The 22,040-nt window shown below is 38.3% G+C and overlaps 1 protein-coding gene across 9 annotated transcripts in view; it reads left to right on the plus strand.

Annotated features, from left to right (window-relative positions):
- Window positions 1-22,040, plus strand: part of PHACTR2 (phosphatase and actin regulator 2) — a gene marked incomplete at its 3' end in the record, with an annotated part of 133,576 nt that overhangs the window by 89,178 nt on the left and 22,358 nt on the right. For all 9 annotated transcript variants that reach the window (XM_081295189.1, XM_081295193.1, XM_081295195.1 and 6 more), the window contains 5 exons: window positions 2,110-2,312; window positions 3,549-3,705; window positions 9,753-9,808; window positions 14,902-14,963; window positions 17,615-17,752. In XM_081295189.1, coding sequence (XP_081151315.1) covers window positions 2,110-2,312; window positions 3,549-3,705; window positions 9,753-9,808; window positions 14,902-14,963; window positions 17,615-17,752 — 616 coding nt within the window. The remainder of the gene's footprint in view (window positions 1-2,109; window positions 2,313-3,548; window positions 3,706-9,752; window positions 9,809-14,901; window positions 14,964-17,614; window positions 17,753-22,040) is intronic.

Genomic DNA, 22,040 nt, shown 5'->3' on the forward strand with positions numbered 1-22,040 from the left:
TGGGGGAAAGTTTTCCCACAAAAATTAGTCTCCTCTCATTTGAGATGAGACTTCCTGCTGTAGCCAGCAGTATAACGGTTCTTCAAAAAATTAAACATACCATTACGCTATAATTCTGCAATTCCCCTTCTGTGTGTAAAGCCAAAAAAATTGAAAGCAGGGAATTGATTTTTTGTACCAGTGTTCCCAGCAGCCTCAGCCAAAACGTGGACACAATCCAGATGTCCATTGACAGATGAACAGATAAACAAAATGTGGTGTATACATTCCATGGCATATCATCCAGCCTTAAGGAGGAAAGGAATTCTGACACATGCTGTGATAGGAAAGAACCTCGCAAATCGAACACAAAAGAACACACACCGTGTAATTTCACTTGTATGAGGTACTTAAAATAGTTGAGTCATGAAGTCACAAAGTGAAATGGTGGTCGCCCAGGGCTGTCAATAGTGGGAATGGGGAGTAATTATCTAATGGATACAGAGTTTCAATCTGGGGAGATGAAAACAGTCTGGAGATGATTACACGATTATTAGGTATGTGTATCGAATGCCACTGAACTGCACACTTAAAAGTGTTTAAAATGGTATGTTTTATGTTATACATATTTTACAGAATAAAAAATTAGGTTTCATGTATTTCTTCTTTGAGAACAAGAATTTAGGCTGCTGGATTTTCCTAGTTAAAAATAGAAAAATATTGGAAGTACTTAGGTTTATAACCGCAAAGTAGAATTTTAAATACCTCATGTTCTGAAAAAGTTTACCTGTATTCGTTATTCAAAGCACTTTTTTTTTCTTTTCTTTTTTTTTTTTTTTTTTTAGTCAGTGAGAACAGCAAACGCATGTTTTCCACTAAATAGTCTTTCAGAAGTATGACATCCAGATACAGATTCTTCTATTTATATCAGAAAGCAACTTGGGGAATCTTCTGTATCTTAAAATGACGATTATATTGTTTTTTTGCATGAAATATTTTTGATGTTGAGTATATTTTTTATTCTAGTTTTTAAAAATTTATAAGTTTTATATATTTGTAGTAACTCTTTAAACCAGAGACTCTAACCTCACTAATTAACAGGAAATTATCACTTCCCTGAACATCATCTCTCTTCTGAAGAGTTCATTTAACTTCATATTCTCCATCTGATTATTACTCTAGTCCTGGGAGAAGCAGTTTTACCAATGAAGGAATGAAAGCACAGATAGGATAAAGGATTTTTGAGCCTTGACACACTGGCTGGGACGAAAATGGGGTTTATTCACCTATTCATGAAAGAAGATGTACTTTCCTCTACTACTACTCTTCTGGGTGCTGCAGTGCACACAGTTATATGTCCCACTTGTTGAGTGAGGACCATGTGGAGGTGGACTGGGGGTTGGTCCAGGTGCAGTGTGCTAAGGTGACTACCTTAAGAGCAGATGAGCAGGGCAAAGAACTCAACAGACCCAGAAAGTTTTTTGAAGATGCTGAGGCTTTAACTGAGACTCACAGGTCAAACAAAGTGAAGACAAAAAGTCAAATAATTGAGGAGCTTCTAGCCCATTATTCTTTGCATTGTGTCACCATTACTATGGAAATATCCATTAGCAAGATATAGTTTTACCTTATTCATTTTTACTCCTCCCCCCCCCCCCCGCCCCTTGGTATCACGAATTAAACCCAGGGGTGCCTAACCACTGAGCCACATTCCCATCCTTTTTTTTTTCTTTTCTTTTTATAAGACAGGGCATCCTAAGATGCTTAGGGCCTCACTAAGTTGCTGAGGTGGGCTTTGAACTTACCATACTCTTCCCTCAGCCTCCCAAGTTGCTGGTATTACAGGTGTGCACCACCGCACCTGGCTACCTTGTTCATTTACTAAATATTAGACACCATCCGGTGAAGCTGTTTAGTGTTGCAGATGCAGAATGTAAGACCTGGAGAACTGAGTAAGCCAGCACTCACTACTCTTCCATGTTAGTGACATTAGCTGCCCCAGCTCTGTTTCTCCTCTACCCAGTCTAAAGGAGGCCCATGATAGATACTAGAGCTCCTTTCATGGAGTGGGTGTCCCCAGGGTTGCTCTAAGCTTTGAGTCACCTCTGTGTTTTTTTGTGCTCTAAACAGTTTTACAACCAAAGACGAGCTGGGGAAGGTGGACACTCAGCTGCTGACCCCTGAGCTGATGGAAGACTTTTCAGAGTCCTTCAGTGCCCCAGAGGACGAAGGCCCAAGGGAGTACCAGGCCAATGACTCCGACTCTGATGGGCCTATCTTGTATACCGATGATGATGAGGAAGAGGATGAGGACGAGGATGGCAGCGGAGAAAGTAAGACTATTTTCAAGAGATAGGGAGGATAGCAGGTGGTAAACATAGTGGCTGTGTGTTGGAATGAGCAAGAACTTGATTAGCAGCCAGACACCCCAAGACTTCATTCCCCTCATCTTCCTTTCTCAAGCTAGAAACATACTTTAGCTGGTGAGGTCCAGCTAAATTTTTAAAAAGACAACAGGGGTGGATCAGGCTTTGATTAATGAAGTAAACGTGCATGTTAGTATCTGTATATAAAAAAATAAAAAAGATGCAAAGCTTTCTAATGGCAGAGTCCTTTTTCAGAAAGACCAAGCATGGCCCTTCTACCATGGGACCATTCTTGAAGATAGAGCAGCAAGGTGGGGGAAAGTGTTAAAGAATTTCACTCATTTTATGCTGCAGTTTACTGAGAGAGGAGGAAAGAATGAGTCAAGAATGACAAATATCTTTTTTAGAATTAAAAAAAAAATCACTCATCCACCATAGGTACAACTGTGAACCTTCTAAGAAGAAATGACACCACAGTGGAGCAAAGCCTACCATTTATGTGTTACTTGGAGAAGTGGAATGTGCTGTTTTTTTTATTTCCCCTTAGCTTTTGAGCAGGATGGCTTGAGGGGAATTCACTGTGAAATTTAATTTATAGATTATAAATACTTATTATTCTATTCATGACTAAACAGAAGTGTGTCGAATTCCCTCTAATTTGTACAGGGCAAAAAAAAATTGATACCCATCTGGTGTGAGCTATCATCTGCTGAGATTTTTCAGGGGCCCCTGGGTAACGGAGGGTTAAAATATTTGTATAAATGGTAGACTCTGCCAGCATCATGTCTGAGTGGAGGAAGGAAGGAGACAAGGATTAACTGTACAGTATGAGGAGAGGGGATAAGTTTCAAAACTTGAAAAGAAAGAAAAAGCATTGTGCAATCAGTAATTTCCATGATCCACCATATCAGCAAAATAAATTCCAACTATCTCTTTCCAAATAATGAGGTGACATGTCCAAGATTTTTCATAGTGTCCCAATATTTTTCAGAACATTTAAAAAAAATAGTCTTCAGTTCTTTCAAACTGAACTACATCCAACTCAAAATCCTCTCTTCCTTAGGTTAATTAAGATTCCCCTCTTGCATGTGGATAAAGAATTTGGCCTGGACCCTGTTGAACGCCCACGCCACATGCAACCTGAGTGCTACAGGCTAAAACGCGCTTTATCTGCATCTCTGCTCTTTTTCAATCAATCCTCAGGTGCTTTGGCGAGTAAGATCCGACGAAGGGACACTCTTGCCATCAAACTTGGCAACAGGCCATCCAAGAAAGAACTAGAAGACAAAAACATCCTGCAGCGCACATCTGAAGAAGAGAGACAGGAACTCCGACATCAGATCGGAACCAAGCTCGTCAGGTAGTTGCCCAGGTCCTCATGCAGCTGGAACTGGCTCATGCTGGTCTTCCTCCCTGAGTTTCTTACCTGACTGGGACCATTGTGGCTTTCTTGTGTACAGGCACACTTGGCCCTCAGGCCTTGGCAAGTTGGTCTTGGAGAGCAAACCACTCAGAACCTGCCTTTTAGTTAGCCAGCCAGTGTCTTTGAGGTCATCAACCATAACTTTGAGGACCAGTTAGTGAATATTTTAGTCTCTGCTGGGCAGACGGTCTGTGTTGTAGCTACTCAACTGTGCTATTGTAATAGGAAAGCAGACATTAAAAAAAAACAACATATAAATGAATGAGTGGGGACATGTTTCAAAAAAACTTGATTTACTAAATAAGGTGGCCCACAGGATTGGGCCTGTGGACCACAGTTTGCCCAATCCTGGCCTACTCCATGGATGCACTGGCATTTCTCTGAGTGTCCTGAGGTTCTGCCCCTTGTGCTGTGAGACTGTAGCAATGTTAGCCTCGATGTCCTGGCTTCATCTAGGTTGAATAACCATTGCCCCCACGTCTCAACTTCCCCCTTTTAACTCCCAATAAGTGGGTTGTCTGCTATCTCTTTCTTCCTCCTGCCATTGTGTAGGACTTCCACTTTTGCCAATAGTGACTTTAGAAGTCCATTTACCTGGCAGTTTTAATTCAAGCCAATGCTCTCATTTTTTATTCTGTCGAAGCACATTTAAGAGCTGACTTCTGTCCCTCTGCGTACCTATCAGGGTGCATAGGGAGGAGAAGGGAACCATCTGGAATACCAGAGCAGGGTTTGGAGGTGGGAGGAAGCTGCTGTCCTGGCTTGGAAGTGGACCCTGCAGCACTGGAGAGCTGGTTTGAGGTCTTCTGGAGGCCACTGGCTGTTCCTCTGCGAGATCTTGCTGTGGTAAGACATGAGAATTTCAGAGGCAGCTGTGGTGCCCACCTGAAGGAAAGGCGCAGTCTCCCAGGGAATCTCAGAAGAGGCCTGAAGGTCCCTCTGCTCTGAGACACCTCCCGACCTCCAGGACTTTGGAAGCCATTCAGAGTAGTTTACTTATCGATGATCTGTTTCTCACTCTAGTCTTTTCATTTCAACCGTAAACTTTGACCATTTCCTACTTCAGGAAAGAGCTAGCCAAGCTAAAAGAAACTAAAGGGATCTGCAGCATCAAGCAGGACAGACTTTACCTTCAGACTTGTCATCTTACTGAGTAAACACAGGGGCCTCTCTGAGGCCTGGAAGATTAAGGAAATTTCTGAAAGAGTTGCAGTTATTTAGTAGCAGGACAACGGTTAGAATTTCTGTTCCTCAGTTCTCTGCCCAATCTGCTTTCTTATATATACTCTCCTATTTTGTACTTGTTGCACCACATAAAAGAATATGCTTCTAGATTTTCTGAGTATTTGTTTTATTGCCTTTGTTTATGTTTGGCCATGAAGAAGAATTTAAAGAACAATATTTGCATGTAAGAATAATGCAAACTCATGCATATTCCTTAAAAATAAAAAATATCATGACAGCTTATCATAGTAAGGGGTAAGAAAGCGAAATATTATATGCTCATCTCAGTAAGCATCTGAAAATTTTAAAATTTTAAAGATAATTTTGTGTTGTAAATCCTAAATAAATCAGAAGTATAGGGTTTTTTCCCCAAATTATTACTCAATATTTTAGTCTATGGAGAAACTATAAAATTATTTTCTTTAAAAATAGAAGCAAACAAAAAGTCCCTGCTCTTCTTATACTACAAGACTAGTGACAATCATTTCTAATGTAATGAAAGTTTAAATTATAAGAAGTACTGTTATACTTCATTATATACCTATAAAACTGAAAAACTACCAAAACTTTTTTACATGCTAATTTCAACAAGTTCACAGATGTAAGATTAATCTGTGAAAATCAACATTATATCTGTATTATTATTGACACATAGCAAGAGAATCAAATGAATAAGGAAAATTACACTCACAATAGTAGCAACAAAGTACATTTTAAGTACTCAGCTACTCATTTAACCTGAGGCCCCCAAAAAATCTTCCTCCAGAAAATCATAATGGAAGGAATTAATAAATGGAGAGAGAAAGAGTAAACATTTTTATCAGTGAGGAAAATTTAGTGGACTGGTTGATCAGGAGTGTGGGTGGCATGAAGTACCACAGGACTTTATTTATCACCTGAGGATTCATAAAGTACATGTACTTGACAGAATCAGGACATCAATAAAGTATTCGTTCCACAAAATGAAACCAAACAGGAATAAATGTCACCTCTCCAGACGTGGGCCAAAGAAAAATCATCTACAGAGACAAGATGAGGTGTCCTCCACTCAGGTTTTGGAAGATGTTCAAGGGTGTGATAAACTTAATAAGAACCATTGTGAGATGTGTCTGTTCAAATCAGTGTGTGGGCTGGGGATGCAGCCAGTGGTAAAGCACTTGGCTAGTGTGCAGAAGGCCCTGGGTTTGATCCCCAACATAAAAAATAAAAGAAAGGAAAAGGAATAAATACCAGGGTGTGGACTTATTTAGAACTTATTTTAAAATACTTTCAGAAACTCAGTATGGAAAACAAGGAAAGAGCCCCTGCTTGGATCCACTCCTAAAACAAGTGACTATCCCGGGAGCTTGCAAGGATTTAGATAAAATGATACACTTAAGGCTCTTTAGTGCCTGGATCAGTAAGGGCTCAACAAAATTTAATGTTTCTCATTATAAACTTAAATTATTATACATCTATTAAACTAGTAAAGCACATTTAAAACTAAACTCAATGTTGGCAAGTTTATAGAGAAATAGGACACACGTACATTCTTGCTCAGTACTTTTGAAGAATAGTTTCACAGTATGATAAGAGAATTATAAATCAGTCTAATTTCTTTGCATGGTAATTCTATTTGGAGATATATATAAAAAGGAAATATTCCAGAAGGATATTTTAAAACCATGTTTATAAAGATACTTATTACAAGCTTACTTATATAGCAATGAGAAAACAAACCAAATGCTCAAAAATGAAGGACTGATAAAAAATATTGTGAAAAATTGACCCCATGCAATCCCATAGGGCATCGTTTCATCAAGGATTCCTGGAGGTATGGGAGCCTGGTAATGGAGGTGTGTATTTGTGGTGGATGGACGAAAGCTTCCCATCCCAGGTCTAGTCATCCAATGGAGACAGTACCTCTTGCTTTTGTGAATTAGGACTCACTACAACCCCCAAAATTCAAAAGCCTTTGTAAACAAACAGAAAGACTGTATGTATACAAACTTTTAGTGGAGTAGAATGTTTGCCATTATTAACATGTAAATTTTACAGAATTGTTTTCCAACACACTCAGCACATCTAATCCCTGTCATTCAAAGATAACTCACCCACAGGTCCAGCCTTAGGAAACAGACATCAAAGCCAAAGGCCACAGATGGGAATCCTGACTCTAGTGTTCACTAGGCAAGTTAATTAATACCTCATTTCCTCATCTATAACGTAGGAGCTGGCTGCTACCTTGCTAAATCGTTGTGAGGACTCTTTTTTTTTAATTATTTTATTGTTGGTTGTTCAAAACATTACATAGTTCTTATTATACCATATTTCACAGATTGATTCAAGTGGGTCATGAACTCCCATTTTTACCCCGTATACAGATTGCTGTGTCACATCAGTTACATTTCCATTGATTTACAAATTGCTTTTCTAGTGACTGATGTATTCTGCTGTCTAAAGAAGCCCTTCAATAGATGAATGGATAAAAAAAATGTGGCATTTATACACAATGGAGTATTACTCTGCAATAAGAAATGACAAAATCATAGAATTTGGAGGGAAATGGATGGCATTAGAGCAGATTATGCTAAGTGAAGCTAGCCAATCCTTAAAAAACAAATGTCAAATGTCTTCTTTGATATAAGGGGAGTAACCAAGGACAGGGTAGAGACGAAGAGCTGGAGAAGAAGAATAACATTATTTTTTTTTTTTTAAGAGAGAGAGTGAGAGAGAAGAGAGAGTGAGAGAGGAGAGAGAGTGAGAGAGGAGAGAGAATTTTTAATATTTATTTTTTAGTTCTCGGCGGACACAACATCTTTGTTGGTATGTGGTGCTGAGGATCGAACCCGGGCCGCACGCATGCCAGGCGAGCGCGCTACCACTTGAGCCACATCCCCAGCCCAGAAGAATAACATTAAACAGGGATGATAGGCGGGAGGGAAAGTGAGAGTTAAGGGAAATTGCATGGAACTGGAAGGTGAGCCTCAGGGTTATACACAATTACATATAAGAGGAAAGGAGGAGTAGGAGAAAAATTATATAAGGGGGACAGTGGAGAGTGAGGACTCTTGATAGTACATGTTAAGCACCTAGCACAATACCTGAGACTTTAAAAGTTTGAATAAAAGGTAGCTGTGATTGTCTTTATGATTTACTGTTTTCATGGATGTATAGTCTTGAGTAACCATTGTGTGTGGGGAAAGAATCAGGATGGTTTAATTCTTACAGGACAGGACAAACACCTACCTTCAGGAGACTGATTTAACCATTTGCAGGGTTTTAGTAGCTGGGGAAGGAAAGAAAGGCATTGGGGAAGGAAAGAAAGGCATTGGGGAAGGAGGAAACAAGCTTAAGTACAAGAGGGGTGATACAGGTGTGATTGGATACAGAGCCCAATATACTGGTAGCACAGGACACATGGGTAGGAGGGGAGCATGAAATATAGTGCAGCGATGTCCCCTGGGTTCTTTTGTGGGTTCAGTTACTCAACTTAGTTTCAAGGTAGCTCTGATAAAGATTAAATTTTAACAAAAATTTTAATCACACATTTAAAATGTCACTAATCTCATTTATTCATCGCCTTTCTATGAGAGTCATAACATTTCAAATTAGTCATATATTATAGTAAAATTACCTTTCAAGTATATTAGCTAAGTTGTACAAACTTAACCTACATCCTGAGGAAGTTTTTTCCTTACTAACAACAAATTAATCATAGGAATAAGACTGAGAACAAGGGATTTATGAGGATATACTGCTCTCATGTACAAATAGATAACTCCTAATCCCAAATGAGCCTTGGTTATCTTAAAGGTAGAGGAGAAGGAACAATATATCTTGAAGATTACATTATATGTAAATATTCATTTGAGGTCCCGGAAGCAGCATTTCACTTAAACCCCTGTGCAGCATAGATTAAGTGATTTCTAAATGGGCATGAACTCTTGAGCAGCAGCTAATTTTTAGACTTGAATGACCGCATGTTAATTAGAATAAGTGATTTCTAAATGGGCATGAACTCTTGAGCAGCAGCTAATTTTTAGACTTGAATGACCGCATGTTAATTAGGCTGTCAGCTAAACTCCTGTGGGAGATCAAAAAGTACAGTGGTTCTAACAAGGCTTCACCTAACTGTCCAGAGGTGGCCGGCCACACATCATGGCTGGGAATCATGGCTCCCAAAGACTAGCACCCAGATTCATTCTGTTTCATTGAACTCCTGTCTCCTTGGACAGTTTCCTCTGCATGCTCAAAGCTGGATTATACCACCATGTTTTAAATTCTATCCTGTAGAAGAGGGAAAGAGAAAGAAGGGAACACACTCAGTCATTTTAAGGGTAAAAAGAAGAACTTACAGACATCATCCAGCTCACACTCCATAGCAGAATTCAACACTCCATGGCAGAATTCAAATCACATCCCCACACTTGGCTGCAGTCCAGGAGACTGAGGTCTGCAGCCAGGTACGCAGCTAAGACTTAGGAAGTTCTGTTCCTCAGAGGAAGACAGAATGGATAATGGGGGTAGTTATCAGTGTCAGCCACAATCTGGGGTCTGTGAATGGGTGAAAAGGACAGCTTTATTTCATAGCTGTGAAAAAATGGAATTTTTTAAAGGAACCACACCATTATGTATAACTATAAGTCCTAATAAAAGCATAACAGAATGGATTTTTTATTTCTCAACTAGTGAAAAAAACAATCTAGCTTTGTTTCATGTTGCATCTCCATTAAAGGAACCTCGTTTGTAACCTGTAGTGTATTCTTCTTGTCATCTAGGAGACTCAGCCAGAGGCCCACAACTGAAGAATTAGAGCAAAGAAATATCTTAAGACGTGAGTATCCTCTGCTGTTCAGAAATTCCTTGTGTACTCGTTCTTTAGACCATCCACTTGCAGGGAGGCAACCATCACATATTAGTTTACTACCAACTGACTGGACAGTCTATTTATGTCCCATCTCTATGTAGCTGTTCATGCATTTAAGAAATAATATTTTAATTTTACGTTTCCTTTGATGGCATTGAGTCTGAGAGCCTACAGGCTGGAATCGTGGCAATAACAATTGTTTTTAAGAAAGATGGAATATATTCCTTATATTCTTCCACCAAATATTAAGTGGAAGAAGTGCTGTAGTGCACTGGCAAGTAACTGTCAAAGAAAAGGCCAAAGAATCCACAAGGAAATGAATCAAGCCTTCCCATCTTACCATTAATAATACACATTGTTGCTAGGCTTAACAAATTACTTAATTTAAAACAAAATTTTGGTCAGAGGACTTTTGCAGTGCATTTCATTTTCCTTTTGAGATATTTATAGTTGAGATATTTATAGTTTCTTGAGATATTTATAGTTTCTTGGCCCTTAAAGAGTTCTTCATTCATTTTCCTACTTTATTTTTCCATTTTATTTTTCTTTCTAGTCTTTTTGACAGGATAGTATATGGAACTCTAATAGAAACGAGGTTTGTGCTGCCCTTGTGTATCGATGTGCTTACTAACTTCAGAAAGTTCAGAAATGGATATTTTTTAAATGGAACCTAGATGCAGTTTTATTTACTAACTACAGTTTCTAAAAGTTTTTTATTGTATGAAATATCAAGGAACAGGGATAGTAGTGCAATAGTAATGAGCTGCTGGCAAGAGAAAGATCCTTTTCAACCAGGCTTACAGAGTTCTCTTGGCTTGCTGGATGACCTATACTCTCCAGCCTAAGTTATTTTCTTTTCTGAAGGAAAGATTTTTGTAGCATATTTATACTACAGTTGCCATAGCTAAAGCAACCCAACAATAAAGATGTAATATAAGAGAACTACATCCTCCGGTCTATGGGATCTTTTTCTTATGATGCTTTTCTTCTGGTTGTTTGTAAGCATAACTGGAATAGAACCCAAGAAAGGATATAAGTGCCTATCAGTGTATAGAAGTGTCAGTCTGAAAGAAGAAAAAAAATATGGCTAGAAATGGGTAAATTTGGGGCTGGGGTTGTGGCTGAGTGGTAGAGCACTTGCTTCACGTGGTTGAGGCACTGGATTTGATCCTCAGCACCACATAAAAATAAACAAATAAAATGAAGGTATTGTGTGTGTGTGTGTGTATATATATATGTGTGTGTGTGTGTGTGTGTGTGTTAATAAAAGAAAGAAAAGGATAAATTTGTGTTTTGACCTTTTAGAAGAATGATGAAAACAACATCTAATTTTGACAAAGAAACAAAATCCCAAAGCTTCACTGTTTTCAATAATAGGTTCCTGGGAAGCATTTGTTGAATCAAGTTTTAAATAAACTCAAATGCAGACTGTAAGCTCCTAAAACCCAGAGATTAGGTCTCCCTGGATGCCTGATGCAATACCTAGAAAAGAAAAAAAAAAGGCCAAGAAAATTCTGGGTAATTCTTTCCTGCTCCTGTGAGACTAATGTGCCAAACCACACTGGAGTTTGGTTATTTGAGGAACTGTTTCATGAATCCGGAAATTTATTGCATGTTGATCTTAAGTGCTGTGTTGGCTTAGTACCCTCTGTTTTCCTGGAGGTTCGGGAAAGAGTGAAACACCAAAGTCAACTTCAGATTTGACTCCAGCTCTTTTTGCTTCCTTCTAAGTTCGTGTTGATTCTGGAAACAAAAGGCACATTTCCAGTCTGGAGAGGCTGATAACTGGCTCATGATCTCCTGACACAGGATGCTGTGGCCAAGGGAAGCAGACAAGAACTGGTAGAAGTTCTGTTCACCAGTTTTCCCAAGCTTTCCACTGTAGTCACGGGGACTGAATGGCTTCATTTGCAAAACACTCTGCTCAGCCCATTGCTTCTGGGTTCTTCCACACTGTCTGCTCTTGTTTGTATGTTTTACCCCCGGTTTTCACCTCCAGCAACAATGACCATCTGTTCCAAGAAAAATCTATGTGTGATGTGGTATTGTTTTTAAGACACATATTTTAACTAGGTGATCTTTTCATGACAGAGTAGGAAACTAATTCATAAAACATTCAACATTTCTCAGATCAGAAACCATCACTGCTATAATAAGCATGAGTGAGCTGACAGTAAATGTTGATAGCTTTCATCCGAGTCCACAGGACAAGTTATGTCCCAATTCTTAGGGTCATGTCCCATTTCACTCCTTCCTTGATTTCTGTCCACCCACTGATCCAGCTACATACATACATATACACATATATATGCCATATATATTACGTATACCAAATTTTTATGTGTACTTTCATTTGTTCAAAATACTCCCATGGAAGCATGTATAAAGCAAAAAGAGGAAAAAAAAACAACAACAAAAAATGTGGCTTTTTTTTTTTAGCTCATTTTGTCTGAATTAATGACTCAAGAATATAACAATACTCCAGTTGCTGGTATTTCTGTACTTTTCTTTCTTCTTTTCTTAGCTCATCCATAAAATGCTCAGGCAACTCCCACTAGCCAGGCAGTTTCCGTAGTGCCCACTGCTCTTAGACCCCAGGCATTGTTTGTGTGTTGATGGGAAATGTTTCCTGCGGCTGTCTGAAGGGTCCACCCCTCTGCTCTGATGAGAGGTACTGAGAGCAGGATTTATCAATAAGCCCCATCACTTCCTTCATGAATTCCCCTCTGTTTGTTTAAAGTGACCAGGAAAGTTTACATTTTGCTCTACAATTAGTCCTCTGATGAATCAAAGAGTGAAGGAAATATGCAAAAAACATGGTGACTTTTTAAATAACAAGCTTAAGGCTTAACCCTGACTCTTTGCAAGAGATTTTACAGTGACTCTTCAATAAGATGCCGAAGAATGATCTAGTTGGCTTCCCTCCACCTCACCCGCTTCCTCTAATTTCTTTAGAAGTACAATTTCCAACGTGGGAAACGTAAGGAAGCCAGTTCCTGATGTCAGAAAAGAATTCCCAGATGGTAAAATCCTGTTTACTTAATTCCCCAACTGCAACTGGCTTTCTTAAAAAAAAAAAAAAAAAATCACTGGCTGTCACCTAGTGGTACAATGGCCTTAACTAATATTCCCTTCCAAGAAATGTCATTTTATGTATTAAATTAAAATCACAGTATGTTATCTTTGAGATGTGTTAGATTAAAAAAAAAAAAGTATTTGAAAAGTACCTTTAAAAATATAGCATAAGGGCTGGGTAGGAAGAGTTGACTAAAATGTCCTAAGGGTTATATTTTTCTTTTTATTAATAATATTATCAAAGCTCTCACCTTGTAAAACTCTGGTTTCAATCATATAAACCACAAGTTTGTCATTTGTCTATTATGTATAATTGATAGTCCACAAACTTTATCCAATTCATATAAGGTAATCACTTGAACCTATGTTATATTGTAAGTATACATGCTTCACTTCATTATGAAAAACCTACAGTGTATTCATGGTAAAGAAATTAAATTGCAATCAAACTTGTTTGGTACTTATAGGAACTTTATGCATTTTTTGTCCTGTGGGTGATTTCAGTTATATTCAGTTATACTGTCTAAATCACCAGACAGATCATCTTTTTTCTTACAAATTAGTATTTCAGAAGAATGTAGAAACTTTTTCCTATCTAAAGGAGGAAAATTCATAGAAATATCCTGTTTAGATTGGGGGTATAGCTCAGTGGGTAGAGTACTTGCCTCACATGCACAAGGCTCTGGGTTCAATCCCAGCACCACCAAAAAAAAAAAAAAAAAAAAAGAGGGAGAGAGAAAGAATTACCCTGTTTATTTAACAAATATAGATGTTGCAAATATTAAATGGTAATATTTTATTCATGATACAAATAATCTTAATGATGGGAAGTCTATTTGAATTCTTAAAACAAATATAATTAAGGCTGAAGATATATAGCTCAGTTGGTAGAGTGCTTGCCTCACATGCACAAGGCCCTGGGTTCAATCCCTGGCAACACACACACACACACACAAATATATTTTTTTTTCATAGATTTTTCTTCTTTAGCTTTCTAGTTGATCCCTTATACAATGTGACTTTCTTTCCATTGAATTCATGACATCACTTTCTGAAAGATGATCTTTGATAAGCATTAGTATCTAAAAAGTAAAATCTGTGTTTACTTGTCCACCAGAGGATGAGCTCCAGGAAGCAAGAAAGAAGTTCCTTAAATAAGCACCTGATAAAAGCTGAAAGGGTGTTTGTTTCTTTAAAACTTCTGAACTTTTTTTAAAATCCCATCTGTTGGACAGCATTAAGTTGTACTACTTGGTGAAGCACTACAGAAAGAGAAGACTCTGGAAAGTTAAAGTCACAAGAAAATAAATAATGTCTACCCACAGTACACCATAACCCCATTCAGAACATTCTGGTTTGAAAGTAAAGCCCAAAGAAATGCTTACATTCAGCTTCTATGGAAACCAAGGAAGACAGATCAAATATTTTGGTTGGACTTGAATGGAAAGCAGCAGTTCAGACATGCATTGGATGGTTTTAATTTGCTCTTTTAATATGTCTCAGATTTTTTACATAAAGGCCAGATCCAGAAGTAAAGTTTTATCTGAATTCTGGTAAATTGTGCTTTTAAGCCCATGAGATGTTCAGCAATAGAAGGCTTTCACCAGATTCTAAGCACTCCTAGAGATTTTCAGAATAGAACAAGGAATCAGGAAGTAAAAAAAAGTTAAAGTTAGTAACAAATCCTGCAAAGGAAAAAGTTATATACACATATATGCATGTGGTGTGTGTGTATGTGTGTGTGTGTGTGTGTGTGTGTCTGTGTCTGTGTCTCTGTGTGTATCTGTGTCTGTGTCTGTGTCTCTGTGTGTGTCTGTGTGTGATTGATCTTTCTGCAAAATCTTTTGACAGCTTTTTAAAGATATCAATGAAGTGTTCAACCAGTATCAGGTAGATTCTAGTAATTGTGGCCTGGTAGACTTTTCTGATTGTAAAATTATCTGTAGTAACTAAATCATTTTGCCTTTCCCCCCATTCATAAACAGAAAAGAATGAAGAAGAAGAACAAGAAGCAAAAATGGAACTTAAACGCAGGCTCAGCCGAAAGGTGATGACAGTGTGGCTGCTAATGAGCATTCATGTTGTGGGATATATGGGATATACTTTGTTGTTTGTGTTTTTTTTTAATATATATCCACTTTCTTCAAATCTGATGTTGAGGAATAATTATTCCTATTAGTCTACTAAGTAATTGTAGACACTAAAACCAATGCAATGTATATGAAATGAATTCACTTAAATTTACATGTTAATTTCAAAAAGTTATTAATCAAAGGTTTTTAAATTGCATTTACTATGAAAAAAATATATTCTGTGTAAAAATTTAAAAATATTTTTAAAATACAAAGAGGAACAAAACACTGTAACTATCATACAAAAATCTGCTGTTCCGAGAACCATTATTAACACTTAAATGTATATATTTCCATTTAAAAAAAATAGTTTTAAAAAATGCTCACACTTTCCATGTCATCTTGGAAATATTAAAAAAGTATTTTGTGACTATGAAGATTTGCCACTATTCCATATCAGAACTGGGTAATTTACTATGTGAGCTTGACTGTCCAACAGTCTGTTTGCCAGTACTGCCCAAATCGACAAATGGCTCTAAAACTCAGAAGATTGTTTCCACTTATTTATGAAAATATAAATCTGATTCCAGAGCCATCACTCTTTTTTTTCTGTGTTAAAATAATAGTATTTGGAGAAATTAAGCACTCTCCAAGTATGTATTTCATTATAAATCCTTGTAATAATTCTTCAGATATACTCTTCATACCTGGAAAAGGGCAGGGTGTCTAAAATATGGCACCACAGTCAAGTGTGTGGCCTGACCCACATTTTTGAGGGCTGGCTGGGGAGTTCAGAGCAAAAGCATTCTAAGGCGGTTCAGGAAACACTCCACTCCTGTGGAAAAGTTATAGGGACTGGATTTGGAAAGTTTTAGGCTTTTTTTTCCCCTTGCAAGAAAATATCCTTAGTTCATTTCTCTGGTTTTTTTTCCCCCTCAAAGCTTCTAAATGTCAAATAGTGCTCAAGATGAAAGACTCTTTAAATTTAATTTCTAGGGATGATGATGCTAGCATTCAGTGGCCCTTGAGTTACCAGCCACAGACAAGGGGGGTCGCCCCTCTGCATTGCTCTGGGCTCAGTTCTGGAATATATAGAGCCTTTTTTTCAATCCACCTCGGCCCCTCCATGAAGCACCTCCCCACCTTTCCCCACCATACAGTACTCCCTGCCATAGGTTGAAAGTCATCCTGTAAATCCTGGGAGCTACCCCATGACTGGTACAGTTCTCATGGGAAGACTGAGTGGAGAATTTCTGATCTGTGTGGCCACTGACCAGTGGACTTGTATTCTGACCAGTCCCCAGGCACAAGGGTTTCTTTTCCTCCTTATTTCCATCTGCTCTAGAAAGGCAAAAATACTAGCAGTATAGATTATGTGGCGTCTCAGGATGCAACCGCACCACTGATTATTCTCTCCTTTATCCATTGCCCGTCAGAGCTGCATGAAGTCAGGAGCTACAGTTGCTCTATCCCAGCTCCAGTGAGCTCAGGGTGTGGTTCCAGGCCTTCTGGAGTCCTTGAATCCTTGCAGTATTAGAGCTCTAATACAGTTCCATCCCTGGTTTTTCTCAGGAGGAAACAGAACCAGGAAAGGGCCTGTTTTTTCACTATAGAGCACAGACACAGTTCACATCCCTGAGCCAAAGCAAGTAAGGAATGTGTCCAAAGAGGAGAGTGTCTGGCTATACACAGAGTACCTAAAGTGAGGAAAGGTACTGAAAATAAGCCCTTTAGGTATAATAGAGGTCTAAGTCCACCTGTCTGGAAATACTATGAGACCTCCAAACTGGAAAAAGTCTCCAAAGGCTTTGACTCTCAATAGCAGAGAGCAGATAATGCCTGTCAACCAAGGGCTAGGTTTCATTCATCCATCAGAATTGTTTTGGTCTTATTCTTGGGATTTTAGAAAGGACCAAGAAAGGACAGTAAATACCCACAGGGTTGGCAAGATTCATCATAATTATAAATTTGAATTGAACAAAGACCATAAGGAGGAACTCGGTGATGACAGGAGTCGTGAAGGCTGCCGGCAGGGCAGTTCTCCAGCAACGCTCCCTCATCATCTTGAGTGTGGTCTTTATGGCAGAGGATAAATGTCAGCATGAGGGTCCTTCTGTCTAGGGGCTGTGCTGTAGGAAGACCCTTTCTCCAGACTGCACTGTGTCATAGATTTGTGCATTTCTGAATATATAGGTTTGGTGTAGTAGGGGCACAGATTTTTATTCTCATTTCTGAAAGTGTCACCGCTTTTGTCTAGGCTACTCAGCCACCAACCCAGCCATCTTGAAGCTGGGTTACTATCAGGTCTGCATGTTCCTTGTATGGGTGACAGATAAACCTTAATCGCCGTGCCAGACAAGTTGAAGGAAATAGTATAATGCTCATGTTGTCAAAGATGTGACCTATCTAACAATGATGATTTTTTATAGTCTCAAAAATTAGGGCACACTGCTTTCTAGTTCTCATTACAAATTCCCGAGATGATGCTGCCTTTTTTTTTTTTTTTTTGATACCTGAAAGTGACCTTATTTAACCATAACTTTGAAGTGTTCTCTATAGAAAACTTGCCACCATGAAGCAATAAATGGTTTACTGATCTCCACTTTTTTCCTCTTTCCTCCTGCAGCTCAGCCTGAGACCCACAGTGGCAGAGCTACAAGCTCGAAGGATCCTGCGGTTTAACGAGTATGTAGAAGTCACTGATTCTCCTGACTACGACCGCCGGGCAGACAAGCCCTGGGCCAGGTTGACACCTGCAGACAAGGCAAGACTCTCAGTGGTGTTGGTGTTGATCACACTGCTTTCCCCAAAACTCCGTATTCACCCCCCTTCCACTTGGTCATCCTAGGGGGCCAGATCTTAATGAGTAGTCCAACAGTTTTCTGTCTCTGATTATTTCAACTGCTTAAATGACATATTTAGTAATAGTAATATAGTTCTTCCAAGTAAATCTCAAGGAAAACTAGTCCTTGGTTACCATATAACCTGTCTTCATTCAAACCTGGATGAACAGGGCTTTCCCAGAACCAGGGTTTATCCTTTCTCTTAGAAAATGTAACTTATTCAATTTATCATTCTAAAGAGATATGTGAACTATGGAAAACTGGCACACTTCTTCTATAAATGGCCATAGAGTAAATATTTTTGGCTTTATGGACCATACAATCTTTCTTGCAACTTCTCAGTTCTGTCATTTTAGGATGAGAACAGCCATAGACACTATGTCATTGAATAGATGTGTGTGTATGTTCCAATAAAACTTTATTTACAAAGACAGGGAGCAGACTAGATTCAACCCACCAACCACACCCATGAAATAGCACCTCTTTGTGCTTGGGCTTTACCTCTTGCTAATTATTCCTGAAGTTAAACCTATTTTTTGTATGTCTGTTGGGCATTAAGGTTCCACTTCTGGGAAATGCCTTGTCTTTTGCCAATTTTCTTTTGGGTAGTCAATTTCTTGTTGATTCACAGAGGATTTTAATGTATTCCAGTTATATATGTTGCAAGTAAATATGTATCTTTTCCCATTTTTTGATATTTCAACTCTGTTTATGGGATCTTCTGATGAAAAGGGGATGCCTTAAGATGGTTGTTTCAACAGACTTTTTAATGGCTTATGATTTTGTTTCTGAAAATAATGTTTTCTCTCATATATGGAACCTAGATGAAAATAAGGGAAAAGTGGGGGATCCCATGAAAATAGAGGGGATATCAATGGAGCATTAAAAGGAGATTGAGGGGGAAGGGAGAGGGATGGGAAAAAATGGTGGAATGAAATTGATCAAATTATGCTAGTGCATATATGAATATTCCACAATGCATGTCACTTTTATGTGTATTTATAAAACACTTATTTTTAAAAAACTATAAATAAATAGAAGGAAGATCAGTAGAGTGAAGAAAGGAGGCTGGGGAAGGAGACACACCAGGGACTGAAACAGAACAGATTATATTCCATGCTTGTATGATTATGTCAAAATGAACCCCCAATATTACGTATAACTAAAATGTACTAGCAAGAACAAAAAGAATTCTTCCCATTCTAAAATCATAAATATATCCCCCATACTGTCTTCTAGACCTTTATTGTTTTGTTTTTCACATTAAATTTCTTGATTTACCTGGAATTAATTTTAGAGGGGAAGGGGTAAGGTGTACTTTTAGCTTTGTTGGTAATCTCTTTTATATTTCTTTTCTATGTTACAGAAGTCTCCCTATATCTAGGGTTTCAATGGACTAATAATGAAAAATATTAAATGGAAATTTCCATATGTTTTAAATTGTATACTGTTCCCAAACAGTAACATAACAAAATCTTGATTTGTTCTGCTACATACCACTACTTCCACCCTGGATGTGAATCATCCCTTTGTCCAACATATCCTTTCTGTATACACCTGTTAGTCACTTAGTAGCCATCTTGGTTACCAAATCCATTGTCAAGGTTCCTCAGTGCTTGTGTTCAGGTAATAGAATGATTATTCTATTTTATTATTAGTTATTGTTTTTAACCTCTAACTATACCTAATTTATCAATTCAACTTTATTTATCATAGGTACTATGCATAGGAAAAAACAGTATATGTTGGGTTCAGTATCCATGGTTTTAGGTATCCAATGGAGGTCTTGGAACATATCCCCCACAGATAAAGAGAGATTATTGTTTTTGCTCTTTTTTCCCCTTCCTTCTAAATATTCTGGCTTTATTTAACTTGTTTGTTTCTAACTTAAGTTAGAGACCCTATATAGTAAGATTTATCTTCTTTTTTTTTTTTTTTTTTTTTTTTTTGTACTGGGGATTAAACCCAGGGGCATTTAACCACTGAGCCATATCCCCACCCTTTTTATATTGCTAAGTTGATTAGGTCTAAATCTTGCCAAGTTGCTTAGGGCCTCTCTCAGTTGCTGAGGCTGCCTTTGAATTTGGGATCCTCTTGTCTCAGCCTCCTGAGCTGCTGGGATTTCAGGCGTGGCCCACTGCACCTGGCCTTCCTTAATTTTTAAAATAAGCACTGGAGGTTATAAATTACCCTGTATATCAGTGGTTTGCCAAGTTGGCTGCATAATGGTATCATCTGGGGAGTTTTAAAAATGAGGATGTATGAGGAGATCCTGATTTAATTTGCCTGGGGTGTGGCCTTATGTATTAGGATTTTTAAAGTATGTGGTCAATAATTTTAAATGTCTTTATATATCTTTGAAAACAATATGTGTTCCACAGTTCTGGGTGTGGTATTCTAAATATGTCTATAAGATCAAGCTGGTTAGTTATTCAGATTTTTCTATCCTTATTTTTCTGTCTACTTGATCTGTTAATAAGACAAGTTAAACCTTCTACTATTTGGATTTTTCCCCTTTCTCATAATTCTATCAATTTTCATTCCTGCATTCCAGGTGTGTCATAGGTATTTAGGATAACTATATTTTCCTGACAAAAACCTTTGTTATGAGATTGTATCTCAAGAAACGTCTTTCGTTATAATATTTGTTTCATTTAACAGCATGTTTTAATGAGATTTTCAAAATGAGTTACATTAGGCTACCTTAGGACTGTGAATTCTGGCTGCAAACCTGCATGTTGGCTGACATGGATTCAAATTCTCAACTAGCATCTATACTCACACACCCCCTACCTTACTTATTTAACATCTGTGTGCAGTTTTCTTTGCTGTCCTTGGAGTATGCCATCGGTCCCCACTTTATACAGGGAGGATTATTTATTTGACTTAGGCAGTCTCTTGTCTTCTACATCTCAGCAGGCTGCAAAATGACCTCTCAAGTTCACCAGGCTTAATACACCTGCCCTCAAGGTTAAGAACAGTTTCATAGTTTGTCTACTTTATTCTCTGAGCTTCATCATCATTTACCCTTTTTTATCAAAATAGTTTTGGCTGTTTTAGAAGCTCTAGGATGCATTGAAAACAATTTTTTTCCTTTTCTTTTTTTTTTATGGTGTTGGGGATTAGAACCCAGGGCCTTGTGCATTTAGGCAAGCACTCTACCAGCTGCGCTATATCCCCAGCTGAAGACAATCTTTTAAATGCTACATTTAGAATGTTCTTTTCAATAAGAGGATGAATCAAGGAATCTGGTGTGCCGTTCTGCAAGAAATGGTGTACACCTTTGTGTGTGTTTTTCTTTCATCTGTGGACCTTTGGCTACTCACTCCTCATTTAGTGGCTTCCAATTGGCCCTGCTCCAGTCACTGTTCCTGTACAAAAAAAAAAAAAAAAAAAAAACCTAAACCTAGTGGTTGAAAGCAGCAACAATATTGAAAAATATTTCATTGTATTTTTCAGATTTCATAGGTTGAGATTTGGTCGGGGGTCAGTTGGGCAGTTTCTCTGCTTCTCCTGAGGTTGACTGAAGTCACTCCATGTCATTCAGCTGACAGATGGGCTACTCTGGACTGTCTAGGATGGCTTCTCCACTGTGCCTAGTGTTGCGGTGGGGATGGCTCAGAAGCTGGGCTCAGCTGGGGCTGTCCACCAAACTACCTACCTGCACATGTACTCCCATAGTTGCCAGGCTTCTTACTTGTGGCTTCCCCCAGAGCCAGTGTTCCAGAGCCAGGTAAAAGCTACCTGGCCTTTTTTGATGCAGCTTTACTTCCACTACATTCTGTTAGTTGTAGTCAAGTTATAAGGCCAGCTCAGATTCAAGGAAAAGGGAATTGGCTCTACCTCTAGACAGGGAAAAGGCAAGATCATTTCACAGAAAAACACGTGCACTGAGGGTATTGTTTTAGCCATCTTTGGAAAATATAATTTGCTACACCCCCCATTACCAGCTGTCTTATTACTCAAATGCTGAACTCCAGAAAGGCAGGAAGGGCCAGGTAAATGAATAAAAATATCGCAACAGGCGTAAATTGTACAAGCAGTGAGAATCCAAGTGATTAACGACCCTCATATAAAAACTACGCTTTTCATACCCTAGAATAGTTTTTCCTAATGCTGGTTCTGTTATTGGGAGATAAAGCTCATTCATCTCAAACTATAATAGAGAGGACTTTATAAAAATGTATTGAGACAAAAATATGTTTTTTG

This window comes from Spermophilus citellus (assembly GCF_964194105.1).
Source record: "Spermophilus citellus genome assembly, chromosome: 5".
Classification (NCBI taxonomy): Eukaryota; Metazoa; Chordata; class Mammalia; order Rodentia; family Sciuridae; genus Spermophilus; species Spermophilus citellus.